General features: G+C 41.3%; 1 protein-coding gene across 3 annotated transcripts in view; it reads left to right on the top strand.

Annotated features, from left to right (window-relative positions):
• The window catches only part of Kctd1 (potassium channel tetramerization domain containing 1), a 186,593-nt gene that overhangs the window by 131,576 nt on the left and 35,414 nt on the right, over window positions 1–19,603 (top strand). For all 3 annotated transcript variants that reach the window (XM_042675290.1, XM_042675291.1, XM_042675289.1), the window contains exon 2: window positions 7,707–7,885. In XM_042675290.1, coding sequence (XP_042531224.1) covers window positions 7,707–7,885 — 179 coding nt within the window. The remainder of the gene's footprint in view (window positions 1–7,706; window positions 7,886–19,603) is intronic.

Here is a 19,603-nt window from a genome sequence, read left to right as displayed (position 1 = left end):
ATTATACTTTTTGTAATGTGTAAATTCAGAGTACTTTAAGTAGGCTCTGTGTGTTTGAAGGGAGAATCTTACCAATAACTTGAATGATGTCTTGACATCAAATTAGGATGTTAAGGCATTTTGGTTTAATTCTTTTCTGTCTTCCAAATGGTAGCAGTGGACAGAAACTACGCTGCACAAAATTCACATGCAGAACATACCAGTTTTAAAGCCCTGATTATTTTTTATAATATATATGAATTATCAAAGAGGGGTCTCTCTCTCTCTCCCTCCCATTCTGTTATTTAGTTTAAGTGAATAGAAATTAGGCAGCTGAGACAAAGGACAAAGGGTGAACCAAGGCAACAGTGATACTCACAAGACATTACGTTGGAAATGAACTGCACAACTTGGAGGAGGAGAGGGGGAGGGAAAGTGGGAGAAAAATGAGGGAGGAGGTAACAAATTCAACAAGCAATATATTCACTTATGTATGTAACTATAACCCCTCTGTACAGCACCTTGACAAAAAAATTAAAAATAATAAACGAGGAAGTGGCTCTGTGGCTCAAGTGGTAGAGTGCGAACCTTGAGCTGAAGAGCTGAGGAATAGCACCCAAGCCCAGAGTTCAGGCCCCATGACAGACAAAATAAAAAATAAAAAAAAATAAGTGAACAAACTAGGCTTTTTCCCAAACATATCCACACAGTGGTTGAGAATCTTACTGTACAATTAAGTAACTACAGTTCAGAAAGTGATGCTTTTCTACAAGAACCATGACAGAGAGTCCAATAGGGTTGTGTATTCCTCCAATAGAATTCCCAAGGCAACCTCAATTTCCATGTGGGAATCAGGGCCTTGCCGCAGATACTTCGACTGCAGTTTGCATGCCATAAATTATCAGACTTTCAGAAATACAACAAGTCAAAATGCTACCTTATGCTCTCTTCCTCAGTCATGCATTGTAATATAGTTGCTCTGTGTGTATGTGTGTGTGTGTGTGAGAGAGAGAGAGAGAGACAGAGACAGAGACAGAGAGGGGGGAGGGAGGAAGGAAGGGAGGGAGGGAGGGAGAGAGGGAGGGACGTTGATATTTCTACACACATACATTTTAAACCCAGATCGAAATATTCTGATCTGTATTAAATTTTTTCACTGCTCTATTAAACATTATGAATTAAAATATCTATAATGGATTTAACTATCCACATGCTTTTTTAGAGATATCACTAACAAGCCTATTTCTTTCCTGGTGAGAGAGGTGATATAATCCAGCTTGAAAGTGAAGCGTGACATGAAGCAGTACTCTACATTCTTAACAGATAAAGTCATTAAAACTTTCAGTTTAAACTTCAGCACATTTGTTCAAGGCAGCACCCAACCCCCCAGGGCTCCTGCTTGAACAGTGCACAGCCCAGTTAAACTTAGGAGACAAATTTTTCATTAGCTTCTTTTAGAAGATGCCTGGAGTCAAATCCCTTGAAGGATTCTACTACCAAAAAAAAAAAATCACTGCGGCTCTGCTGTGTAGGTGAGATGGATGATTAGTAGAGGCTTCTAGGAGCTGGAAAGTTTAAAGATAAACGGATGTGCATATCTGGAACTATGTACAGACTAGATAGGGGAAAGAAAGAAGTAGAAATATAACTCCAGAGGTCTCTTCATGTTGTATATTATAGTCAGATTTAGTCAATTCTGGGAAAGGAAATAATAAACATGTTTCTGGTGCCCTCAGTACCCTCTGAGGAATCAAACCCAGTGCCTGCTATGCAAACATTCTACCACTGGACTAAATTCCCAGTACTAGTTTTTGGTGAGTGCATGTACATGAGTGTGTGTGTGTGTGTGTGTGTGTGTGTGTGTGTGTGTGTGTGTGTGTGTGTGTGTATGAAGGGGGGGTTGCCAGTATTGGTATTTAAACTCATAGCTTTGTACTCTTGCTCTGCTTTCTTGCTCCCAGCTCATTCACTACCACTTGAGCCACACTGCCAGCCTAGCGTTTTCCTGGTTAACTGGAAATGAAGTTTTGAGGACTTTTTTTGTCCTGAGCTGCCTTTGAGACCCAAGCCTCTAGATTTCAGCCCTAAGTAGCTAGGGTTACAGGTGTAAGCCACTGACACCTGGCTTGTTCTTCTATATGTTTGTTTGGTGGTTGTTGTTGTTGTTGTTTGGGGAGGGTGTTTTTGATGTTGGATTTTTTAAGGTAGTATTTCCCAGTATTTGTTGAAGAACACGTTTTGATGGGATGAGTTCGAGTTGGTTTTTTTTTTTAATGGTTGATTTAAGTAGAACTTAAAGAAATCTTGAGTGCACCGGAACAGGTGAGGAAGTACAATTTCTAGCTCTCCAAAGGCTCCTCTTACTCCCTTGCAGTTAATAACCCCAGGGGGGGGGGGGCCCATGTTCTGATCCTTGTCACCGCAGATGGGTTGTGCCTGTCTGCAACTTCGTGTGAACAAAATCACATACGTATGCTCAGCGTGTCTGATGCTTGCCTGTCCAGTCTAAAGGCCTTCATCCCTTCCTCTCATTACATGGCTCTTACTTTCTTTTATTTTTATAGTATCAGTAAAAGAGAGAAGACTATTGGAAAAGGTGGTGGAAACGAACATTCCATAGGGCCTTATGCCATTTGGGATTCAATTTTAAAACACTCTTTCTTAGAGGGTTGTGAGTTCTTTGCAGGCTGTGCTGCATAGTGAGACTTGATCTCAAAACACAGCCAACTAGCACACAGCATCAAGCAACAAAGCACCTTTACTTCTCCATCTCAAGGATGATACAAATTTGTCATGATCCAGGCTTTCAAATATTAAAAAAAAATAGTCAAGCATATGCTGCTGTTTGAAATGACTGCTCAGGCAGCTATTTCAATTAATACTCAAATGAATTAAAATACACTGTAATTAATGAAGTTCCTTCATCATACTTGCTGCGCTTCAAATGCTCAAGTAGTCACATATGGCCTGTAGCCACCATAGTGCTCACACTGATGAGAATATACCCAATTACTGCAACAAGGCCCACTGGACAGCACTGTGTAGAAAACTATTAGTTCCCTTTCTCTTCCTCCTGTTCTCCAGACAAGAAAATGTTATCGTTCTTATTTCCCCACTGTAAATGATCAATTCTCAGACCATCATCATCCTCCCATAGGAATTCATACCCTATATTAGTAATAGTTGAAACTTCACATTGTAATGGACCTTTAATTTCTTCCATTTGGGGGCCTTGCTAATGCTGCTTGAGTACTTCCTTTCAGTATCCCAATGTTTGCTAACTTCTTATACATCAGGCCTCAACTTTGACTGTCCCTTTTGTCCTTCCCAACTTCCCTCTCTGCCTCAAGGCTTGGTGAAATGATTCTCCACTAAGCTGCCTTAATGATCTGGCCTCCTTCTGCCATCATTGTACAGGCCTAGTAAGGCCAGGGACCTGTCTAGCCACCATCCGTTACAGTGCCTGGCACTCAGGAGGTGCTTTAGAACGTGGTGGAAGGGAGGAATCATGGGCCACACACAGAAGAAGGTGGGCGATGACTACATCGCTTAAATGTCAGGAAAGGAAGAGTCCCTTCCCCCCAGAAGAAGAAACAGTTCCAGAAAATGGTCCAATAGAGACAGCTGTCTGTCTTCAGTGCTTCTTCAGTTGAGCAATGGCACATCCAAGTCCTTTGTACGCCTCAGGTTAAAGTTTGTGGTTTTCCTGTCTTTAGAAGTAATACTGAAAGACATATGCAGACTGAGAGGCTTATGGGCGAGTGACTAAAGGGAAAGGCAGATGGAAAGTAGAGTTAAAGACGGAGATAATATGGTAGAAAATTCTGCTGCACCATCAACAAGCAGCTGTTCATAGCATACATAACAGGCCAGGTGTCCCAGGGCCACACCACCTTACAGGACGGCAGTGGGTACCAAGAAGTTCACCCTACCAGGTCAGAAGACAGACATCCCCACTCAGACTAGCTTTAAAAATAAAGACAGTTATCCCAAATAACATGAAATCTGGAGATCAAAGGCTCAAAGCTGCTTGGTTTCCACGCTTCCACAATGCCAGTGAGGAGTGAGATTAACCAATCTCAGAATGACACATATTGGGGTTTTTCTCAAACACTGAATCTACACCTAAAAAAAGAATGACTTGTTAAAAGACTGTTCAAGGAAGAGGGAGCCAGTGAGGGGAATGAAGAAAGGAGAGGGTGATAGAGTGGGGGATGACTGATCCAAGTTCCTCATATCTGTGTATGCAAAAAGTATAATGATACACACTAAAAACTGTCTAAATGGGTTTGTTGTTCTTGTTGTTGTTTTATATATGGTGGGGCCTGAACTCTGGGCCTGGGCGCTGTCCCTCAGCTCTTCAGCTCAAGGCTAGTCCTCTACCACTTGAGCCACGGTGCCACTTCTGGGTTTCTGAGTGGTTTATTGGAGATAAAGAGTCTCATGGACTTTTCCTGCCTAGGATGGCTTTGAACCACCATCCTCAGATCTCAGCCTCCTGAGTAGCTATGATTACAGGTGTGAGCCACCGGCGCCTGGCTAAATGTTTTTGTTTTTGTTTTTTTTAACTGTATAGGGCAGGACGGTTGAAAGGGGATAAGGAAGAACATTGAGGGGGTGAATTTGATCAATTTACATTTTATGCATGTAAGGAAATATCACAACAAAACTCCTGTGAACAATTACTTCACACTAATAAAATATAACCACAAAGTCAGTGAGAACCCTGATTCTTTCCAACTCTCTGACTGGACACCCAGGGCATCAGCTTCATCCCTAGGCTGCTGAATGGTAAGTAGAGGTGTCACATCCCAAACCCCAAAGTCCAGATGAAGACAAGGCAGCATGTACCCTTTGCTCTGAGGGGTTACTCCCTCCCCTTCCCCCCCCCCATTCCAGATGAAGAAATGCTGGTTTTGTTTTTTTTTATTTATCAGTACCCACCCATTTCTGATTTACAATGCAAACTATGCCTTCTGAGAAATCTGTAATCCTTCAGCCCATCAGTGGTGCCTCAATCTCCCTTTCTGTATAGACCTCACAGCATTAGATCTGTGTGAATGAGGTCACAGTCTAATGACAATATTAACCCTGCAAATCTGTTCATTTTTGCCTGAGCACCCTCAGGCAGCATATAGAATGTGTCCAATTGAAAAACTATTACAGACGTTGCAGTGCTATAATGGACTGAATTGCAGATAGGAGTGTGTGTGTGTGTGTGTGTGCGCGCACGTGCGCGTGTGTGTGAGCACAAGCATGCGCACACGTGCGCATGTGCACAGCCAGGAAATCATTTTTGAACAGAAAATCAGGTAATATATATCTCTTGAAAGTGGACATTATTTGAGAACTTTTTTTGTTAAGGGAAAATATGTTTTCTGTTATGCAGAATTGAAAATGTTTCTCTTTCAGTACTTCTGAGCCTTTTCTATTTTTTTTTTTTTTTTTATGGTGGTCCTGGGCTTGAAATCAGGGCCTGGGTGCTGTCCCTGAGATTTTGTGCTCAAAGCTAAAGCTTTTTGTGCTCTACTACTTGAGCCACAGCTCCAGTTTGGTGCATGTGTGTGCATGCACTCGTGTGTGTGTGTGTGTGTGTGTGTGTGTGTGTGTATGTGTGTGTGTGTGTGTTTTATTGGAGATTAGAATCTCAAAAACTTCACTGTTTGGGCTGGCTTTGCTCTGCAATTCTCAAATCTCAGCCTCCTGAGTAGCCAAGATTACAGGTGTGAGCCACTAGTGACTGGCTGAACCTTTTCTACTGTGTATGTCCAACCACCTGGGAGTTTTTAAATTTCTCCTACTACCTTTAGCTCTTTTCCATTGTGTACTGCAAACATCCTTTTGTGTTTTTAATCTCTACTTTGCATTTTTTTTACCTTTACACAGGAATATAGAAAAAAGTCTATAGTTAACACCCACAAATCAACCACCCAATATAAGAACTAAAAGATGATCTCAGTTTCTCTCCTGATTTCTGGGCTGTTTAACCTGGCATGCAAAAGAGCCCCACACAGATGGCAAACTCTGTGTGCCAAGGCTCTACCTCACTCCTTTCTGGTGGATGTTGAATTTCAAGGCACATGTGCACCACAGTCTTGCTTGGACATGTGGTTAATGCTAAGTAGTCCAACAGTTGAGCCCCAGGTAACTCCTCAAGCTGTTCCACATCGGAAAACTTCTGATGTTTTGCAAATTTATATTTTATCATGCTGCGTTTTAAACACAGGGCCTAAGTGACTTCCCCTTTGTAATCTCCATCAAAGACATTTTTTAAAATCCCCTTAGTATGCCTCTCACTGGCTCTGGTGCACATTGTTTGTGTGGTTGAAAATAGTGTCTGGCTAAATTATAAATCTGAGAGTATATGTATGTTGTCAGGATTCACAGACAAATGCTATTTCAGCCTAATCCTTGATTGTAGTCTCTAAATACTTGACCCATTATGTGAGTGCCAAGACTTGACTTGTGTGTGGCTTGGGCTCTAATTAGGAAATGATCAGGCATGTTTGAATATTGTCTTAGGCATCTATGCCATGTCTGTGTCTGTGGGAAAGATGTAATTTTATATTTTCTCTAGACTAGTTTCTTAAACACATTCTCATTGCTACCATGAGCTGCCCTCTTCCAGGTCTGCTTGCTCACATCACACCTTTGCTTCTCTCCTAACACATGGCCACAGTAGCATCTGCCAAGTTAGGGGCTTCATGTCCTCTAGGAGTCTGCGATTAGAAGAGTAGCTTGCTCCTGGTTCACAAGCATACATTTATTACCTGAGGAGCATCTTTTCTTTATTCCTTACTTCATTTCTCCCCCCTCCTTTCCTTCCTTCCTGTCTTCCATATTTTCTTCCTCCATGCTTTTCCTTTTTCTTTCTTTCATGGTACTAGGCAGGCACTCTACCACTTGAGACACACATTCAGTCTTTTTGTTTTTATTTTGCAGATAGCATCTCATGCTTTTAACTGGACAAGTCTCAGTTACTGATCCTTCTAACTCCACCTCCTGAGTAGCTGGGATTATAGTTGTATCTTACCATGTCTTACCCTGAGAGTATGTCCTTTTCCTGAGCCACCCCAGACTTATAGTTTTATGGGGGGAAGAAACAGGAAACAAGTAGGCAGAACAGCAGTAGATTTTTTTTTTTGTTTTAATCTAGTGATAACAAACTTTCCATGCCTCTTTTCAGGGTTGCAATGTGTGTGAGCTAATGACTAGGTCAATTATGCCCCCTTCTTCCTGATTCAGAAAATAAAGACTTAAGAAAATGCGTCATAGAACACAAGTGCTGAAGGCCTGTTTTCATTTCACGTACATAGCAACAAGGAAGTTTCCAAAGAAAATTATCTGTCACACATATTTTATTTCAATACATATTGTTTTAAGCATTTATTATCTTTTCACTTGGGATGAGTAGAATTTCTCCACATGCCATTTTCCCATCATTCAATGTTCATTAGTATATTAAGCACTGATGGGCCCTCAGAGTTATTTTAGATTAAAACTAATTCAGCTCTAGATTCTGAACACATGAAGTTGTCCCTTCTTTTTTATGGAGATTGTTTTGCTGATGATCATTATAATAAAAGCAAGAGAGCTTGGGGATTTCCTAGGTTTTCTTACTAGATGGATATCAATTTTAGTCACTGGCATACTTTTTTTTAATGTTCTATGTGCTTCCTTTCCACTGAGAAGAGAAAAGATGTCTAAACTTGCTTATCTCTCTGTAGGACAGTCGACCCAATATGTCAAGGCCTCTGATCACTAGATCCCCTGCATCTCCACTGAACAACCAAGGCATCCCTACGCCAGCACAGCTCACCAAGTCCAACGCGCCCGTCCACATTGATGTGGGAGGCCACATGTATACCAGCAGCCTGGCTACCCTCACCAAATACCCCGAATCAAGGTAATCTGAAAAATGGCAGTCGCACTGTTTTTCCTTTGGTCAGAAGAGCAGTGGGGCCTAGGTGGGGGAGGACTTGCGCTACAGAGGCTGTTCTGGGATGTGACTGTACATCTTCTACCAGTCAGGATTTGGCCCACAGTTGAGTCAAGGACATATATGAATGCCACTAAGCCTAGAGTTTTGGGCCTTTCACTCCTCAAATGATTCTCAGTGGAGTTCAAAAAGGTCTCACCCTCCTTCTTCCTTTCTATCCTCTTCCAAAGCCTAATGTTTTAGTTTGTTTTTGAGATAAGGTCTTGCTGCCTCAACTTCCCAAGTACTAGAGTTACAGGCTTGTATCATCATGTCTAGTCCCTAAAACACACATTCTTGTAAATCCTGGTGATCTTTTTAGATCACTTGGCTTTTGAACTTATGAGCTAGAAAAAGAAATAATGAGACTTGTATCAGCATCTTCTTAACATCATGTATAGAATCATATGCCAAAGCCAAGGAAGCCAAGGTAGTCTTATTTTTTTAAAAAAGGGAATGTAATTTATGAGATGGCTCAGACAAATAAGTAAATATATAAATGGTATGAAGAAAGCAAGTAATTTATTTATGAAGATATATATTCCCAGCCCCCTACACCCATCTGTCTCTAAAGGAACACCAAGAAATAACTTGGAGAAACAGGTGGTTTGCTTTTACTTCTACCTGGACTTCCGAAAGGGACTATTTACATTTTTTTGGTGGGGGAGGAGGGTGTCCGGTCATGGGGCCTGAACTCTGGGCCTGGGCGCTGTCCCTCAGCTCTTCAGCTCAAGGCTGCGCTCTACCACAGTGCCACTTCTGGCTTTTTTTCCTTTTTGCTTATGTGGTGCTGAGGAATCGAACCCAGGGCCTCATGCATGCAAGGCAAGCACTCTACCACGGAGCCACCTTCCCAGCCCATTATTTACATCTTTTAAGAATGTCTTAAGGCTAGAGGAATCGCACAAATGGTGGAGCTCCAACAGTGAGTTCAAGCTCTGGTACATAAAGAATGTCTTAGCTGAAGGGTTAGGTGGGGCACCATACAGCTGTGATCCCAGGAACTTGGAAGGCATAAGGTATAGGTAAGAAAAGATACTTAGGTATAGGTAAGAGGATTGTGGTCCAAGGTAAGCCCTGCCTTCTGGCATAGGGGGAGCAAAAAACACCAAACCTTATCTGAAAAACAGCTAGAGCAAAAAAGGCTAAGGAAATGGCTCAAGTGGTAGAGTATCTACTGGAAAGTTTTAGGCTCACCGGGCACCAGTAGCTCATACCTGTAATCCTAGCTACTCAGGAAGCTGAGATCTGAGGATCGTGGTTCAAAGCCAGCCCAGGCAGGAAAGTCCATGAGACTATCTCCAATAAGCCACCAGAAATCCACAAGTGTGCACTGTGGCTCAAGTTTTAGGCACTGGGTTCAGACCCCAGTACTATCAAAAAAGAAAGAAAAAAAAAGGGGTGGGGAGGAAGAAAGGAAGGACAGGGGAGGGGAGTTTTAGCTGAGGTGGGAAAATCATGAATTTGAGACCAATCTGGACTGCATAGCAAGTCCCTGATGGAAAGACTAAAAACATTTTACACAGTAACTAATTTTTGGATACCTGGTAATTTGCAGCCTAAGTAGATAAAACTGAATGAAAACCACTGTCATCTGAAAAAATGCCATGAAGGCTGGTGTTTTTTTGTTCTTTGTTTTTTGTTTTTTTAATCTTCCTAAACTACCTGGTATTTTGTGAAAGAATTTAAAAGTTGGGAAGAAAAAGTTGAAATGGTTGCCTTCTTGATCTCCAGATTTAATTTCTACAATCAAAGTGAAATGATTTAAAACCTAGATCTTTATTCATTCAATTAGTCACAAAATTAGGCAATTTATAAGAAGTGATCTTATCCGTCAGTAGTTAGTATCATGGAATGTCTTCCTCCCTCAGCAGACACTAGGATCAGGTGATAATAATGACTACGTTTTTCAAGAATATTATTATATACGTAGCATTCTTGAAGAAAAATACTTGTCTACATTCCCCTCAATCTTCTGTTAATATCATCAACAACAGAAAAACACTGCTGGCTCTTCAACTGAAGAAATAATTCCAACAGAATTAGCAAATGTTTTATGGGGCTCAGAAGCCAGCGCTAGCTGTAGGAAGATCCCCTGGTCGAGTCTGGTGGCCTTTTCATTCAATTAGCTTTTTCAGCTTCTGATAGGAGAAAAATCAAGAAATGCCTAAAATCTCTTATCTGAAATGCCTGGAACCAGAAGTGCTTTGGAATATTTTGTTTTAAGATTTTGAGTATTTGACCTTTGCATAATGAGCTATTTTGGAGATGGGGCACAAGTCTTAAGTGTGAAACTCCTGTATGTTGTACACACACATACACACACCCCAACACACACACACCTTGCACCCATAGCCTGAAAGTACTTTTGTATTATACTTTTTCATAACTTTGTGGATGAAATCAAGTTTCATGGTGGAATGTCCCATTTCAGCATGTCATGTTGGCACTCACAAAGGTTTTGGATTTTGGAGCATTTTGGATTTGGGGATTAGGAGTGCTTAACCTGTAGTAACGCCGTTTGTCTACATCTAGGCTGTTGGTTTTCTCCTAGTGGTTCATTACAATTGTAGGGATTCTCTTCTTGCAAGGTCATCTGATGTTCTGCAGATTTGGCCTTTTGTGAAACTAACTTGGCCTGTTGGGGGTGATGGAAGAAGAGTAGTTAGTGCTTATTCAGTTTCTCTCAAACAATTTGTCACTTTCATATTTTTGGCACTGCACATTATTATTATTATTATTATTATTATTATTATTTTGTGGTGCTGGAAGTCAAATGCAGGGCCTTATGCATACCTGGGCAAGTGCTGTACCACTGAACTGTGTCCCAACCTTGTGCTGCATTTGAGGTTAAAGACCTCAAATAGCATCTCACTTGGAGATTCTTCTTAGTCCATGATTATTTCTAGGAGTCTACCTCTTAATCCCTTATTATTCAGGACTGAGATGTGCAGAAAACTCCTTGGATCTTACTCTTCTGCATATCTATGTGGTCTCTATGGTTGCCAGGAACCATAGCAGCTATTAACCACTTGAAATGTGGTTGGTACAAAATTGAAATTCCCTCTAAGTTTAAGATACATGCTGCACTTTAAAGATTTAGTACCCCCAAATATAGAAAATTCCTCAAGTTCTATACTGATTTCATGTTGGAATGACAATATTGAATTAAATAAAATATATCATCAAAATTAATTCCATTTGTTTCTTTTTATTTTTTAATGTATTAGAAAGTGTAAAATACTGTGTGTCTTTTAAAAAGCTCTGTTGGATGGAATCTATTCATAAAGAGATGTTTTTATGAAAACATCTAATTGTTCAACATAGGAACATCTGCCTATAATCTCATCACTCTGGAGTCTGAAAAAGGAAGATCTTAAGTTTGAGGCTGGCCTGGGATACAAATAAAAACAACAGTGGGAGAAAAATAAGGAAGGGGGTAACAAGTTGGACAACAAATAATACTACCTTATGTATGTAACTGAAACCCCTCTGTACATCACCTTGACAAAAAAATAAATTTTAAAAACCACAAAATCTTACCAGAAATATCTCATGAAACTTATCCTGATACTTGTAACACAAACTGAAGTTCTTTTTCTTCAACATAATCAGAAAAAAAAAAAATGTTCTTCTCACAATCTTTTCCAGAGCTTCCTATTACTAGTGAGCTACAATATCACAGGCATAAGGTTTTTTTTTCTTTTTGGGTGCTGGGGATTGAACCCTGAACCTTGTAAATGCAAAGCAAAAATTCTACCACTAAGTGATATACCCCCAGCTCAGACAAAAAAAAAAAAAGGGATCCATGCAGGCTCTGCCATTCCCCTAGGAGTTCGGCAAGTTAGTAGTTCCAGTTGATGAAAACCTGTCTTCTCTTTTGTAAAATGGGCTCAAATGTGTCTTCTTGCAAGGTTATTGAGAGGATTAAATGGGTTTTGGAAAAGTATTCTATGACCCTGTGCTAAACATAGAGGGTTGTTTTTATTCTTAAACTTCTGCCCAACCCAGCCATTTTCTCTTTCAGCTGCCTTCTAAATTTCAAAGATAGCACACGCCTTCCTTTCCCAGACCTTGGCATCAGCCTGACATCTAAGATCGCTACATACTCAAAGAACTTCTTCCTTACACCTTCTCATCAGTTCTCTTAACACTCCCGCCGTCAGCTTATCCAATCAAGGGGAGATACCCTGAATCGTAGGTCAAGATCCTAGAAATAAGTCTTCCTGAGTCATTTTGGTGTCCATTGCATATATCTAAAGCAAGTGTCTTTGGTGTTGACTAGATGGACCAAGCTGTACCACTGGCTTGGCTCAAGACTTAAGTCTCATGGGGTTCTTATAAATAATTCAGATTTGAGATGCTCATATCAAAGCATAATCAGTTCTACTTGAACCAACCCTTACCCATATTTTTGTATCAGAGGTATTGTATATTCCTTTCAATTTCTGGGGAAATCTCTTCCACAACATTCACACATTGGGGATAAATCCTAGAGCATTAGGTTGCCCACAACCACAGAGTTAAAAATGAGTCCAGTTAAAATTCTTTAGGTTCTAGTGTGCTTCAAACCCTCCTTCCACCACTCCCTCCCTCCACCCCCAATTCCAAGTCCCTGCTTTCTACCTCCCTTGTCACCTCTTACAGTAGCCTTAGAGGGCTTTTTTTCCTAGGATTTCAGAGAAGCTTGTAATCTAAAAGTACTAATTTGTACTTAAACTGTGACCCTCCAAGATTCAAGTTTAGGGGTCCCAGCTCAGCAGAGAAGCACATGCCTACCACCCAACTCCATGAGCACACAGCTCGGGGGTGGAGCCCATCTGCAATGTCATAGGGTCAATTCCCAGCACTGGAAAACAACAGCAAAAAGATGATAACGTCTTTATATAATCTCAACAACCCTACAAAGACTCTACTCCAGTGTGACACATTGTGGATGATTTTCTTCCCTACCTATTCTGGCCTTCCCTCTTGGCTAAAGACCACCTTTGAATACTACTCCCAGAAAGATATGTGCTGGATTGCACAGCTATTGTCAGAAACACCTGGGAAGCATTGAAAAGCCACACAGACCAATAAAATAGGACCAGACCAATAAAACAGGAAGCTCTTTGATTTTCTTATGAAAATGGTCCTGGTGTTTACATCTGTCTGTGAGTCCATACAAGAGAATGTTCATCTCTTGTTCAATACATATTTCATACTATAGTATAATGGTCATTTTAGCAAAGATGAAACCTGTCCTGCATTTTGGGGTGCTTTTCCTGCATACCCTCTCCCCCTACCTTATAGTGGCTTTTAAGCCCCAAGTAATGATAATCAACTGGATAAGCCAGTTGATTTCTACACCTCACAATATTGGAATGCATTGGAATGCAATTTCTGCCCATCATCAAGTGATATTTTGCTAAAGAGATCAAAGCTTTCATAGTAATTGAAGTTCTGTGACATACCAGTGACATACCAGTCCTAACCAGTGTTGATGTAGCTACAATACAATTCCTTGGAGGTACATCTGCGCCAGAGGCTGGCCTGAGCCAGCTCAGTGGTAAATATTGATCATTTTGGGGAAATCCTGAGCCTCCTCAAACTGCAATCCTCAAATACCCAATTCTGATCTACAATAATTTTACATCATATGTAACTTTTTCTAAGTCAAGGAAACATCATTGTCAAGAAAAGATTTTAAATGGATGTGTACAAAAGGTAGACAATATTATATTGTTTGTTATGTTGATTTATAAACTAAAAGTGTCTAAACCTGTAAATGATTATACTCTTACCCTGGACCCTGTGAATTTTAAAGTCAGATTGAGTTAGATCTGATTCTGAAATCAAAAGCAGTCTTAACCCCATTGAAAAGGAGAGATCTAAATGATTTATTTTAAGTAATTAAGAGTGGTATTAAAATCCATGGTATCTTTCAGATCTGTTCTTAATACACACAGCTAGGTGGATGCCTATAACCCTAGTTGATCAGGAGGCTGAGATCTGAGGATCACAGTTGGAAGCCAGTCCGGGCAGGATAATTTGTGAAGTGCTTATCTCCAATCAATCACAGAAAGTCAGAAGTAGCACTGTGGTTCAAGTGTTAGAGCACTGGGCTTGAGCAAAAAGGAACTCCAGCACAGTGACCAGTAGAGTTAGAGCCTCAGGACTGGCCCAAAATCGACAAAAGCAAAAACCTACTCAGTCACTGCTTTTAGAAAGACACATTTCAGGTTACAATGCTAAGTCTCTTTTGTCCTTTCCTATCACCTCTAACAAGGATTTTAGAAGCAGCGAGTTATTCAGATGTGGACTTTTTCAAACCAGGAAATGGTCTGATACTGCTAATGAACAGGACTATTGAATGGTAATAAGGTGGGAGAGTCTTGGCCAAAGAGATCTGTCAGCCCCGTGACCCCACAGTAAAAGACAAGATCTCATATTCCAGTCCCCGAGCCGTCTTAGCTGATAGCTTGTCAGAGCTTTTGTATATTTTAAACCCAGTACGTGAGTTAACTCCCACATAAGTAGATTATGCTAAATTGGTGTCTTGGAAATAGCAGCAGAGTTAGTAAGCACACTGGCATATGTTGGTAATTGCAAAACTCAGGAGACTCCACTTGCAGCCTCAGAGTTGACACCCGTGGCCACCCAAGGGATGCATTGGGAACTTCAGGGTAGAGATGCCAAGCCTGTGTGCTCTGCCAGCAGCGATGTAGTTTTTGGCATGTGTCACTCGCTCACAGATGCAGTAGCCATTACAGGCTTGTATCTGTTGAGCTCTACTGAAAGGTAAGGCAGGAGGATCGCAAGTCCTTGGCTAGCTTTGGCTACAAAGTAAGGCCCTATCTTACTCTCCGTATCCCCTGCCAGGTGTTTGTGTTCTGAAAACAACTGATTTCGAACTGGATTTTCATGTAATGGTTGCCTGTCAGCTTAGGAAGTTTTCTGTAATGTATTAGGGCTGGGTTTTCTATTCTGTCACCTTTTATGACTTCACATTTCTAGTGTTAACACTGTATTCCCTCAACCTGGCTCCTGTCGTATCATCATTCCGACCCATGCTTGAAGAATCGCAACAAAAATGTCCCCAAAATAAATGGATCCGGTCCACCCGTTTCATGTGTTTTCATTCAGAATTATGACGTGGAGCTGGAATGGTGACTCAGGCCTGTAATTCCAGCACTCAGGATGTTGAAACAGAAGATGCTGGGTTCCACATCTGAATTCAGAGCAAGACCTTGTCTCAACAAACAAAACAAAACAAACAAACCAACCAAAAAGTGAAACACAAGTAGCCAGACACAGGTTGTTCATGCCTGTAATCCTAGCTACTTGGGAGATCTGAGGATTGAGGTTTGAAGCTAACCCAAGCAGAAAAGTCCATGAGACTTTTGACATGAATTAAGCAAAAAAAACGCAAAAAAACTGCAAGTGGAGATATGGGTCAAGTGGTAGATCACCAGCCTTGAGCAATAAAGCTAAGGGACACTGAGTTCAAGGTCCAATACTGGCACAAACAAAACGAAAAACCAAAATTACCAAGTCATCACAGAAGAAGGTTTTGAGGTTGTTTTGTTTTATATCCCACCCTTTCTATCCATGCGGTGGATAATTCAATATCTTCCTCTTAAGAGTCACAGAATAGGTTCCTGAGAGTCCGCCTGAGCATAGAGTAACTGCACATGTGGAGAGAAGCTGGCGAGGAGGTGCATGCACATCAGGAGTGAAAAACAGCTCTGATCTGCCACACGGGTGATCTTTTGAAATTAGCAAATGAGTTTGTTAGAGGGATTTGAGAAGAGGGAAAGCACCTGGCAAATGGCAAATGGAATCTTTCTCCAGGGTAATGGGGAAATTTCCCTTTTCTCCATCTCTTCTTTTCATCTTGCAATATTGCTTTTTCCAAAATTGCTCCTTTGGTGTGGAGGCGAGAACAAATGAAACGGCTGGCTTCAAAAGCCTTTTTGCTTAACAGTGAAGCTGGATTTTCTGTTTAGTGCTGTGAGATTTTACTAACTTCTAGTGTGCTACGGATGAATTTTTTTCTCACTGGGGAATAAAGTAGGCCTTGCTTTTAAGGTAATTTCTCACTTGGAGTCTTGTCTAAGATAGTCACAGTGTCTGGTTTACCCTGTCATGTTCTGTCTTTATTATGTACATACCTGCCAGGGTCAACACACACCATGATCAACAAAGTCCTCACTCTGGTCTCTTGCAGCTTATGATATGGGGAAAGAGGAAGACAAATAATAAACAATTAGCAAACCGTATTTTATTAAGAAGTTCTTTTAAGAAAAAGAAATAGCCAGAGAGCCCATGTCTATACTCTTAGAAGAGTAGGGCATGGAGATTGTAGGATCGAATTCTAAGGCAGCCTTATATGAAAAACAAATGAAGCGAAAGTACTAGGGTTGAGGCTGAAATGGTAGAACACTTGCTTAGCAAGTACAGGCCCTTAAGTTCACTCCTCAGTACCATGCTTGGGAGTGAGGGGGAAGGAGGAAAGGAGAAAGGGTGGGAAGAGGGAGGGAGGGAGGGGGGAAAGGAGAGAGGGGGAGAGAGGAAGGAAGGAAAAAATAGGCAACTGTGGTGGTATACACCTAGAATCCCAGCAATGGAGTGGTTGGGACAAAAGGCTCACTAATTCAAGTCCCTGTCTCAAATAAGTAAATAAATAATTAAACTGGCACCAGTAGTACACACCTGGAATCCTAGTACTTGGGAAACTGAGAACAAGAGGATTGCAGTTCATGGCCATTCTGAGCAGAGAGTTTGTGAGGCTCCTTTACCAGGAAGAGCTGAGCTCGCTCAGTGGTGTGTGTCTATTATTCAAACTACTACAGCAAGACTAAAATAAGGCAACTGAGTTCCAGACACCGAGGTGGGATTCTATCTCAAAAATAACCAGAGCAATATATAATAATATCAATAATAATAATAATAATAATGTAGAGGAGGCTTGGCTCAAATGCTAGAATGGCTTTTCCTGGCAACTATGAGGCCTTGAGTTCAAATCTTATTGCCACCAGAAAAAATAATAATAGTACTAACTATACTACTACTACTATTACTGATAATATAATATTTATAAACAGTAGTACTAAAATAATAGTAATAGGTCCATTTAGAGATCTAGTTTGTTGCTTATATTGAGTCAAAGATAATTTTTTTAAATTTTTATTTATTTTTTTATTGTGAAAATACTGCACAGAGGGGTTACAATTACATGGGCAAGATAATGAGTACATTTCTTATCAAGCATTGTAGCCTCATCCTTTGTTTCCCCTTCCCATGCTCCCCCTGACCCCTCCCCACCCAATCCTCCCCGCCCTCCCCACCAAAGTTGTAAAGTTCGTTTTCGACATAACGACTTGTACATCTCATTGTTGCAATGGGTCCACCTGTATCCCTATTTAAACGACTTGTTGAGTCAAAGATAATTTTATCCACATGGTTATTTCTCCTGCAAACCTATCTTTATTTGTTCACCTAGATTTTTAGGATAAAAGTCTAGTCTCAATTTTAATTTAGATTTAGCGGCAGATTTCTTTTTTTTTATCACCTCTGTATCACAGTCACACCTAATCTGTGATTGTCTCTTCTCGGTCTGTTAGCTGATGAGCTGGCAGGTGGCAAGTCTCAAGAGTACCCCTTCATCTTTGGGGAGAGAGCTGCACAGGAAGTCCAGCCCTAGGCCTGGCTGGGGGCTCTCAAAGCCGGGTCATCACAGACCACCTCCCTGCTGTTCTTCTCGAATGCTCCTTCCTTTTCTATAATTGTGCATTTATTGCCCACTGAAGGTACATTTTGACCCAAGTAGCAAATTAAAAACAATTGGAATCAATGTGAACAGAAGCCCCATGGGGATAAATAATAATAACACCCACTTCTCCCTCAGCCTGCTCCTCGTTCTTCTATGGTAGACCAGGGAAGAGGGTGAAGACCACCCTGCCAGCTGCAGGCCTCTTTCCCGTCCCATCATCCCATTCCCTTCCCCCCCACCACCCAGATGCCCAGATGACAGAGAGTGAACTTGGGCAGATTGTCAATTTCATTTGCCAGGAATTCTGCCTCCTCTGAGCTAGAAACCCACCTTGCGAAGCTCCTTCTTACTTGTTTTCCATCTTTGAGTTCTTAGACTCTAGCTCTGTGCCTACCTCAACATAGGCATTCAGAAGTCTGCTCAACAGATGAATGAGTGAACGAATGAAGGAGGACAATCTCATTCATAGGGTCAGATGATTCATCTGAGGGCAAATGATGGAAAAAGCTGCTCATATTGTGAAGTCAAATTTCAAGGGGGAGAAGGGCTCCTTGCTATGTGCCCTCATTTCTGGCCACAATAACATCGTACAGATTATAGGTAAAGACTACTTTGACCTGGCCCAGTGTTCAGACAAGAATACTCAGAGGTTACATGACTCAACATTCTGCCAGAACTAAAGCTTCTACTCTTACCCTTGCTCTTTTCTATCTGCTCTCAGTCAACCTTAGATGCTCTTGGAATCAATCGTCTCTATAGGTTTTTTTTTAAGGCTAGTTCTGTTCCTGAAAGTATGACTTTACTGGTTTGGAGCAGGAGCTTGAGAATGGGATTGTTTTTATTGCTTCCCATGGTTTGCCATGCAGTTTATACTGGTCTGTTTTCTGTTGCTAGAATAGATAACTCGAGGCTAGAAGATTTATAGAGAAAAGGTTTATTTAGCTTACAGTTCTGAAGATTTAAGATCATAGCACAGTCATTTGCTCAGTTAGTACAGGGTCACACATCATGTGGCAGGAAAACAGAAGGGGAAACATCCACGTGAGGGAAAGGGGTCAGGTGCTGAGAGAAACTCAGCAAGTGCTTGTGCATATCTCCTCTCACTACTGTTACATTGGGGACCGAACTTCCATCCTATGAACCTCTGAAGAGCAAATGCCATCCAAGCCATGGCAGTTTCTTTTCATAACCAGGTTCTAGCGGTTATCTATAGCCAAGGTTGTAGTCATCAACATTTCACCCATTCATTCTCAGGTTGGCCCTACTTCCTGTATCATTGAGAGCCTCTGCTAATTCAGGAACACACACTGACCCTTCACCTCCCAAGAGAGTGCTAGAGTTCCCAGTCAATCGATTCCCTTCATGAGCAAACTTCTCTTACCACCTGATTCAAAAACCAGCCTAGGCAGACAAATGTGAAAGATTATAATCTCTAATTAACCATGAAAAATCCAGAGCTGGACGTGTGGTTCAAGTGATCAAGCACACTGACTGAAATCACAAGGCCCTGAGTTCAAGCCCTGGAACTGAGCATTAGGTAAGTTGCATCTATTCCTGTAAGGACCATGCACCTCAGAGTTTGGGCACTTGTTCTGCAGGGAAGAATTGTGAAATTAGTGAGATGTAAGTGTGTCAGAATGCCTCACTGAATGCACCATATGGCTGGCCAGAGAGGCTGAAAAGTGAAGCTTTTCATATTGATTCTGGCATGATTCTTGTCATTTGGAACAATACTGACTCTGTGTGTGTGTGTGTGTGTGTGTGTGTGTGTGTGTGTGTGTGTGTGTTGGTACAAGGGCTGGAACTCAGGGCATTATCCTCTCGATTGGCCTTTTTGCCCAAGACTGGTACTCTACAGCTTGAGCTTCAGCACCACATCTGGCTTTTGGTGG

The sequence above is a fragment of the Dipodomys spectabilis genome, unplaced genomic scaffold, assembly GCF_019054845.1.
Source record: "Dipodomys spectabilis isolate Male_0828 unplaced genomic scaffold, ASM1905484v1 ptg000024l, whole genome shotgun sequence".
NCBI lineage: Eukaryota > Metazoa > Chordata > Mammalia > Rodentia > Heteromyidae > Dipodomys > Dipodomys spectabilis.
The sequence above is the reverse complement of the archived record's forward strand: the minus strand, read 5'-3'. Positions and strand labels throughout refer to the sequence as shown.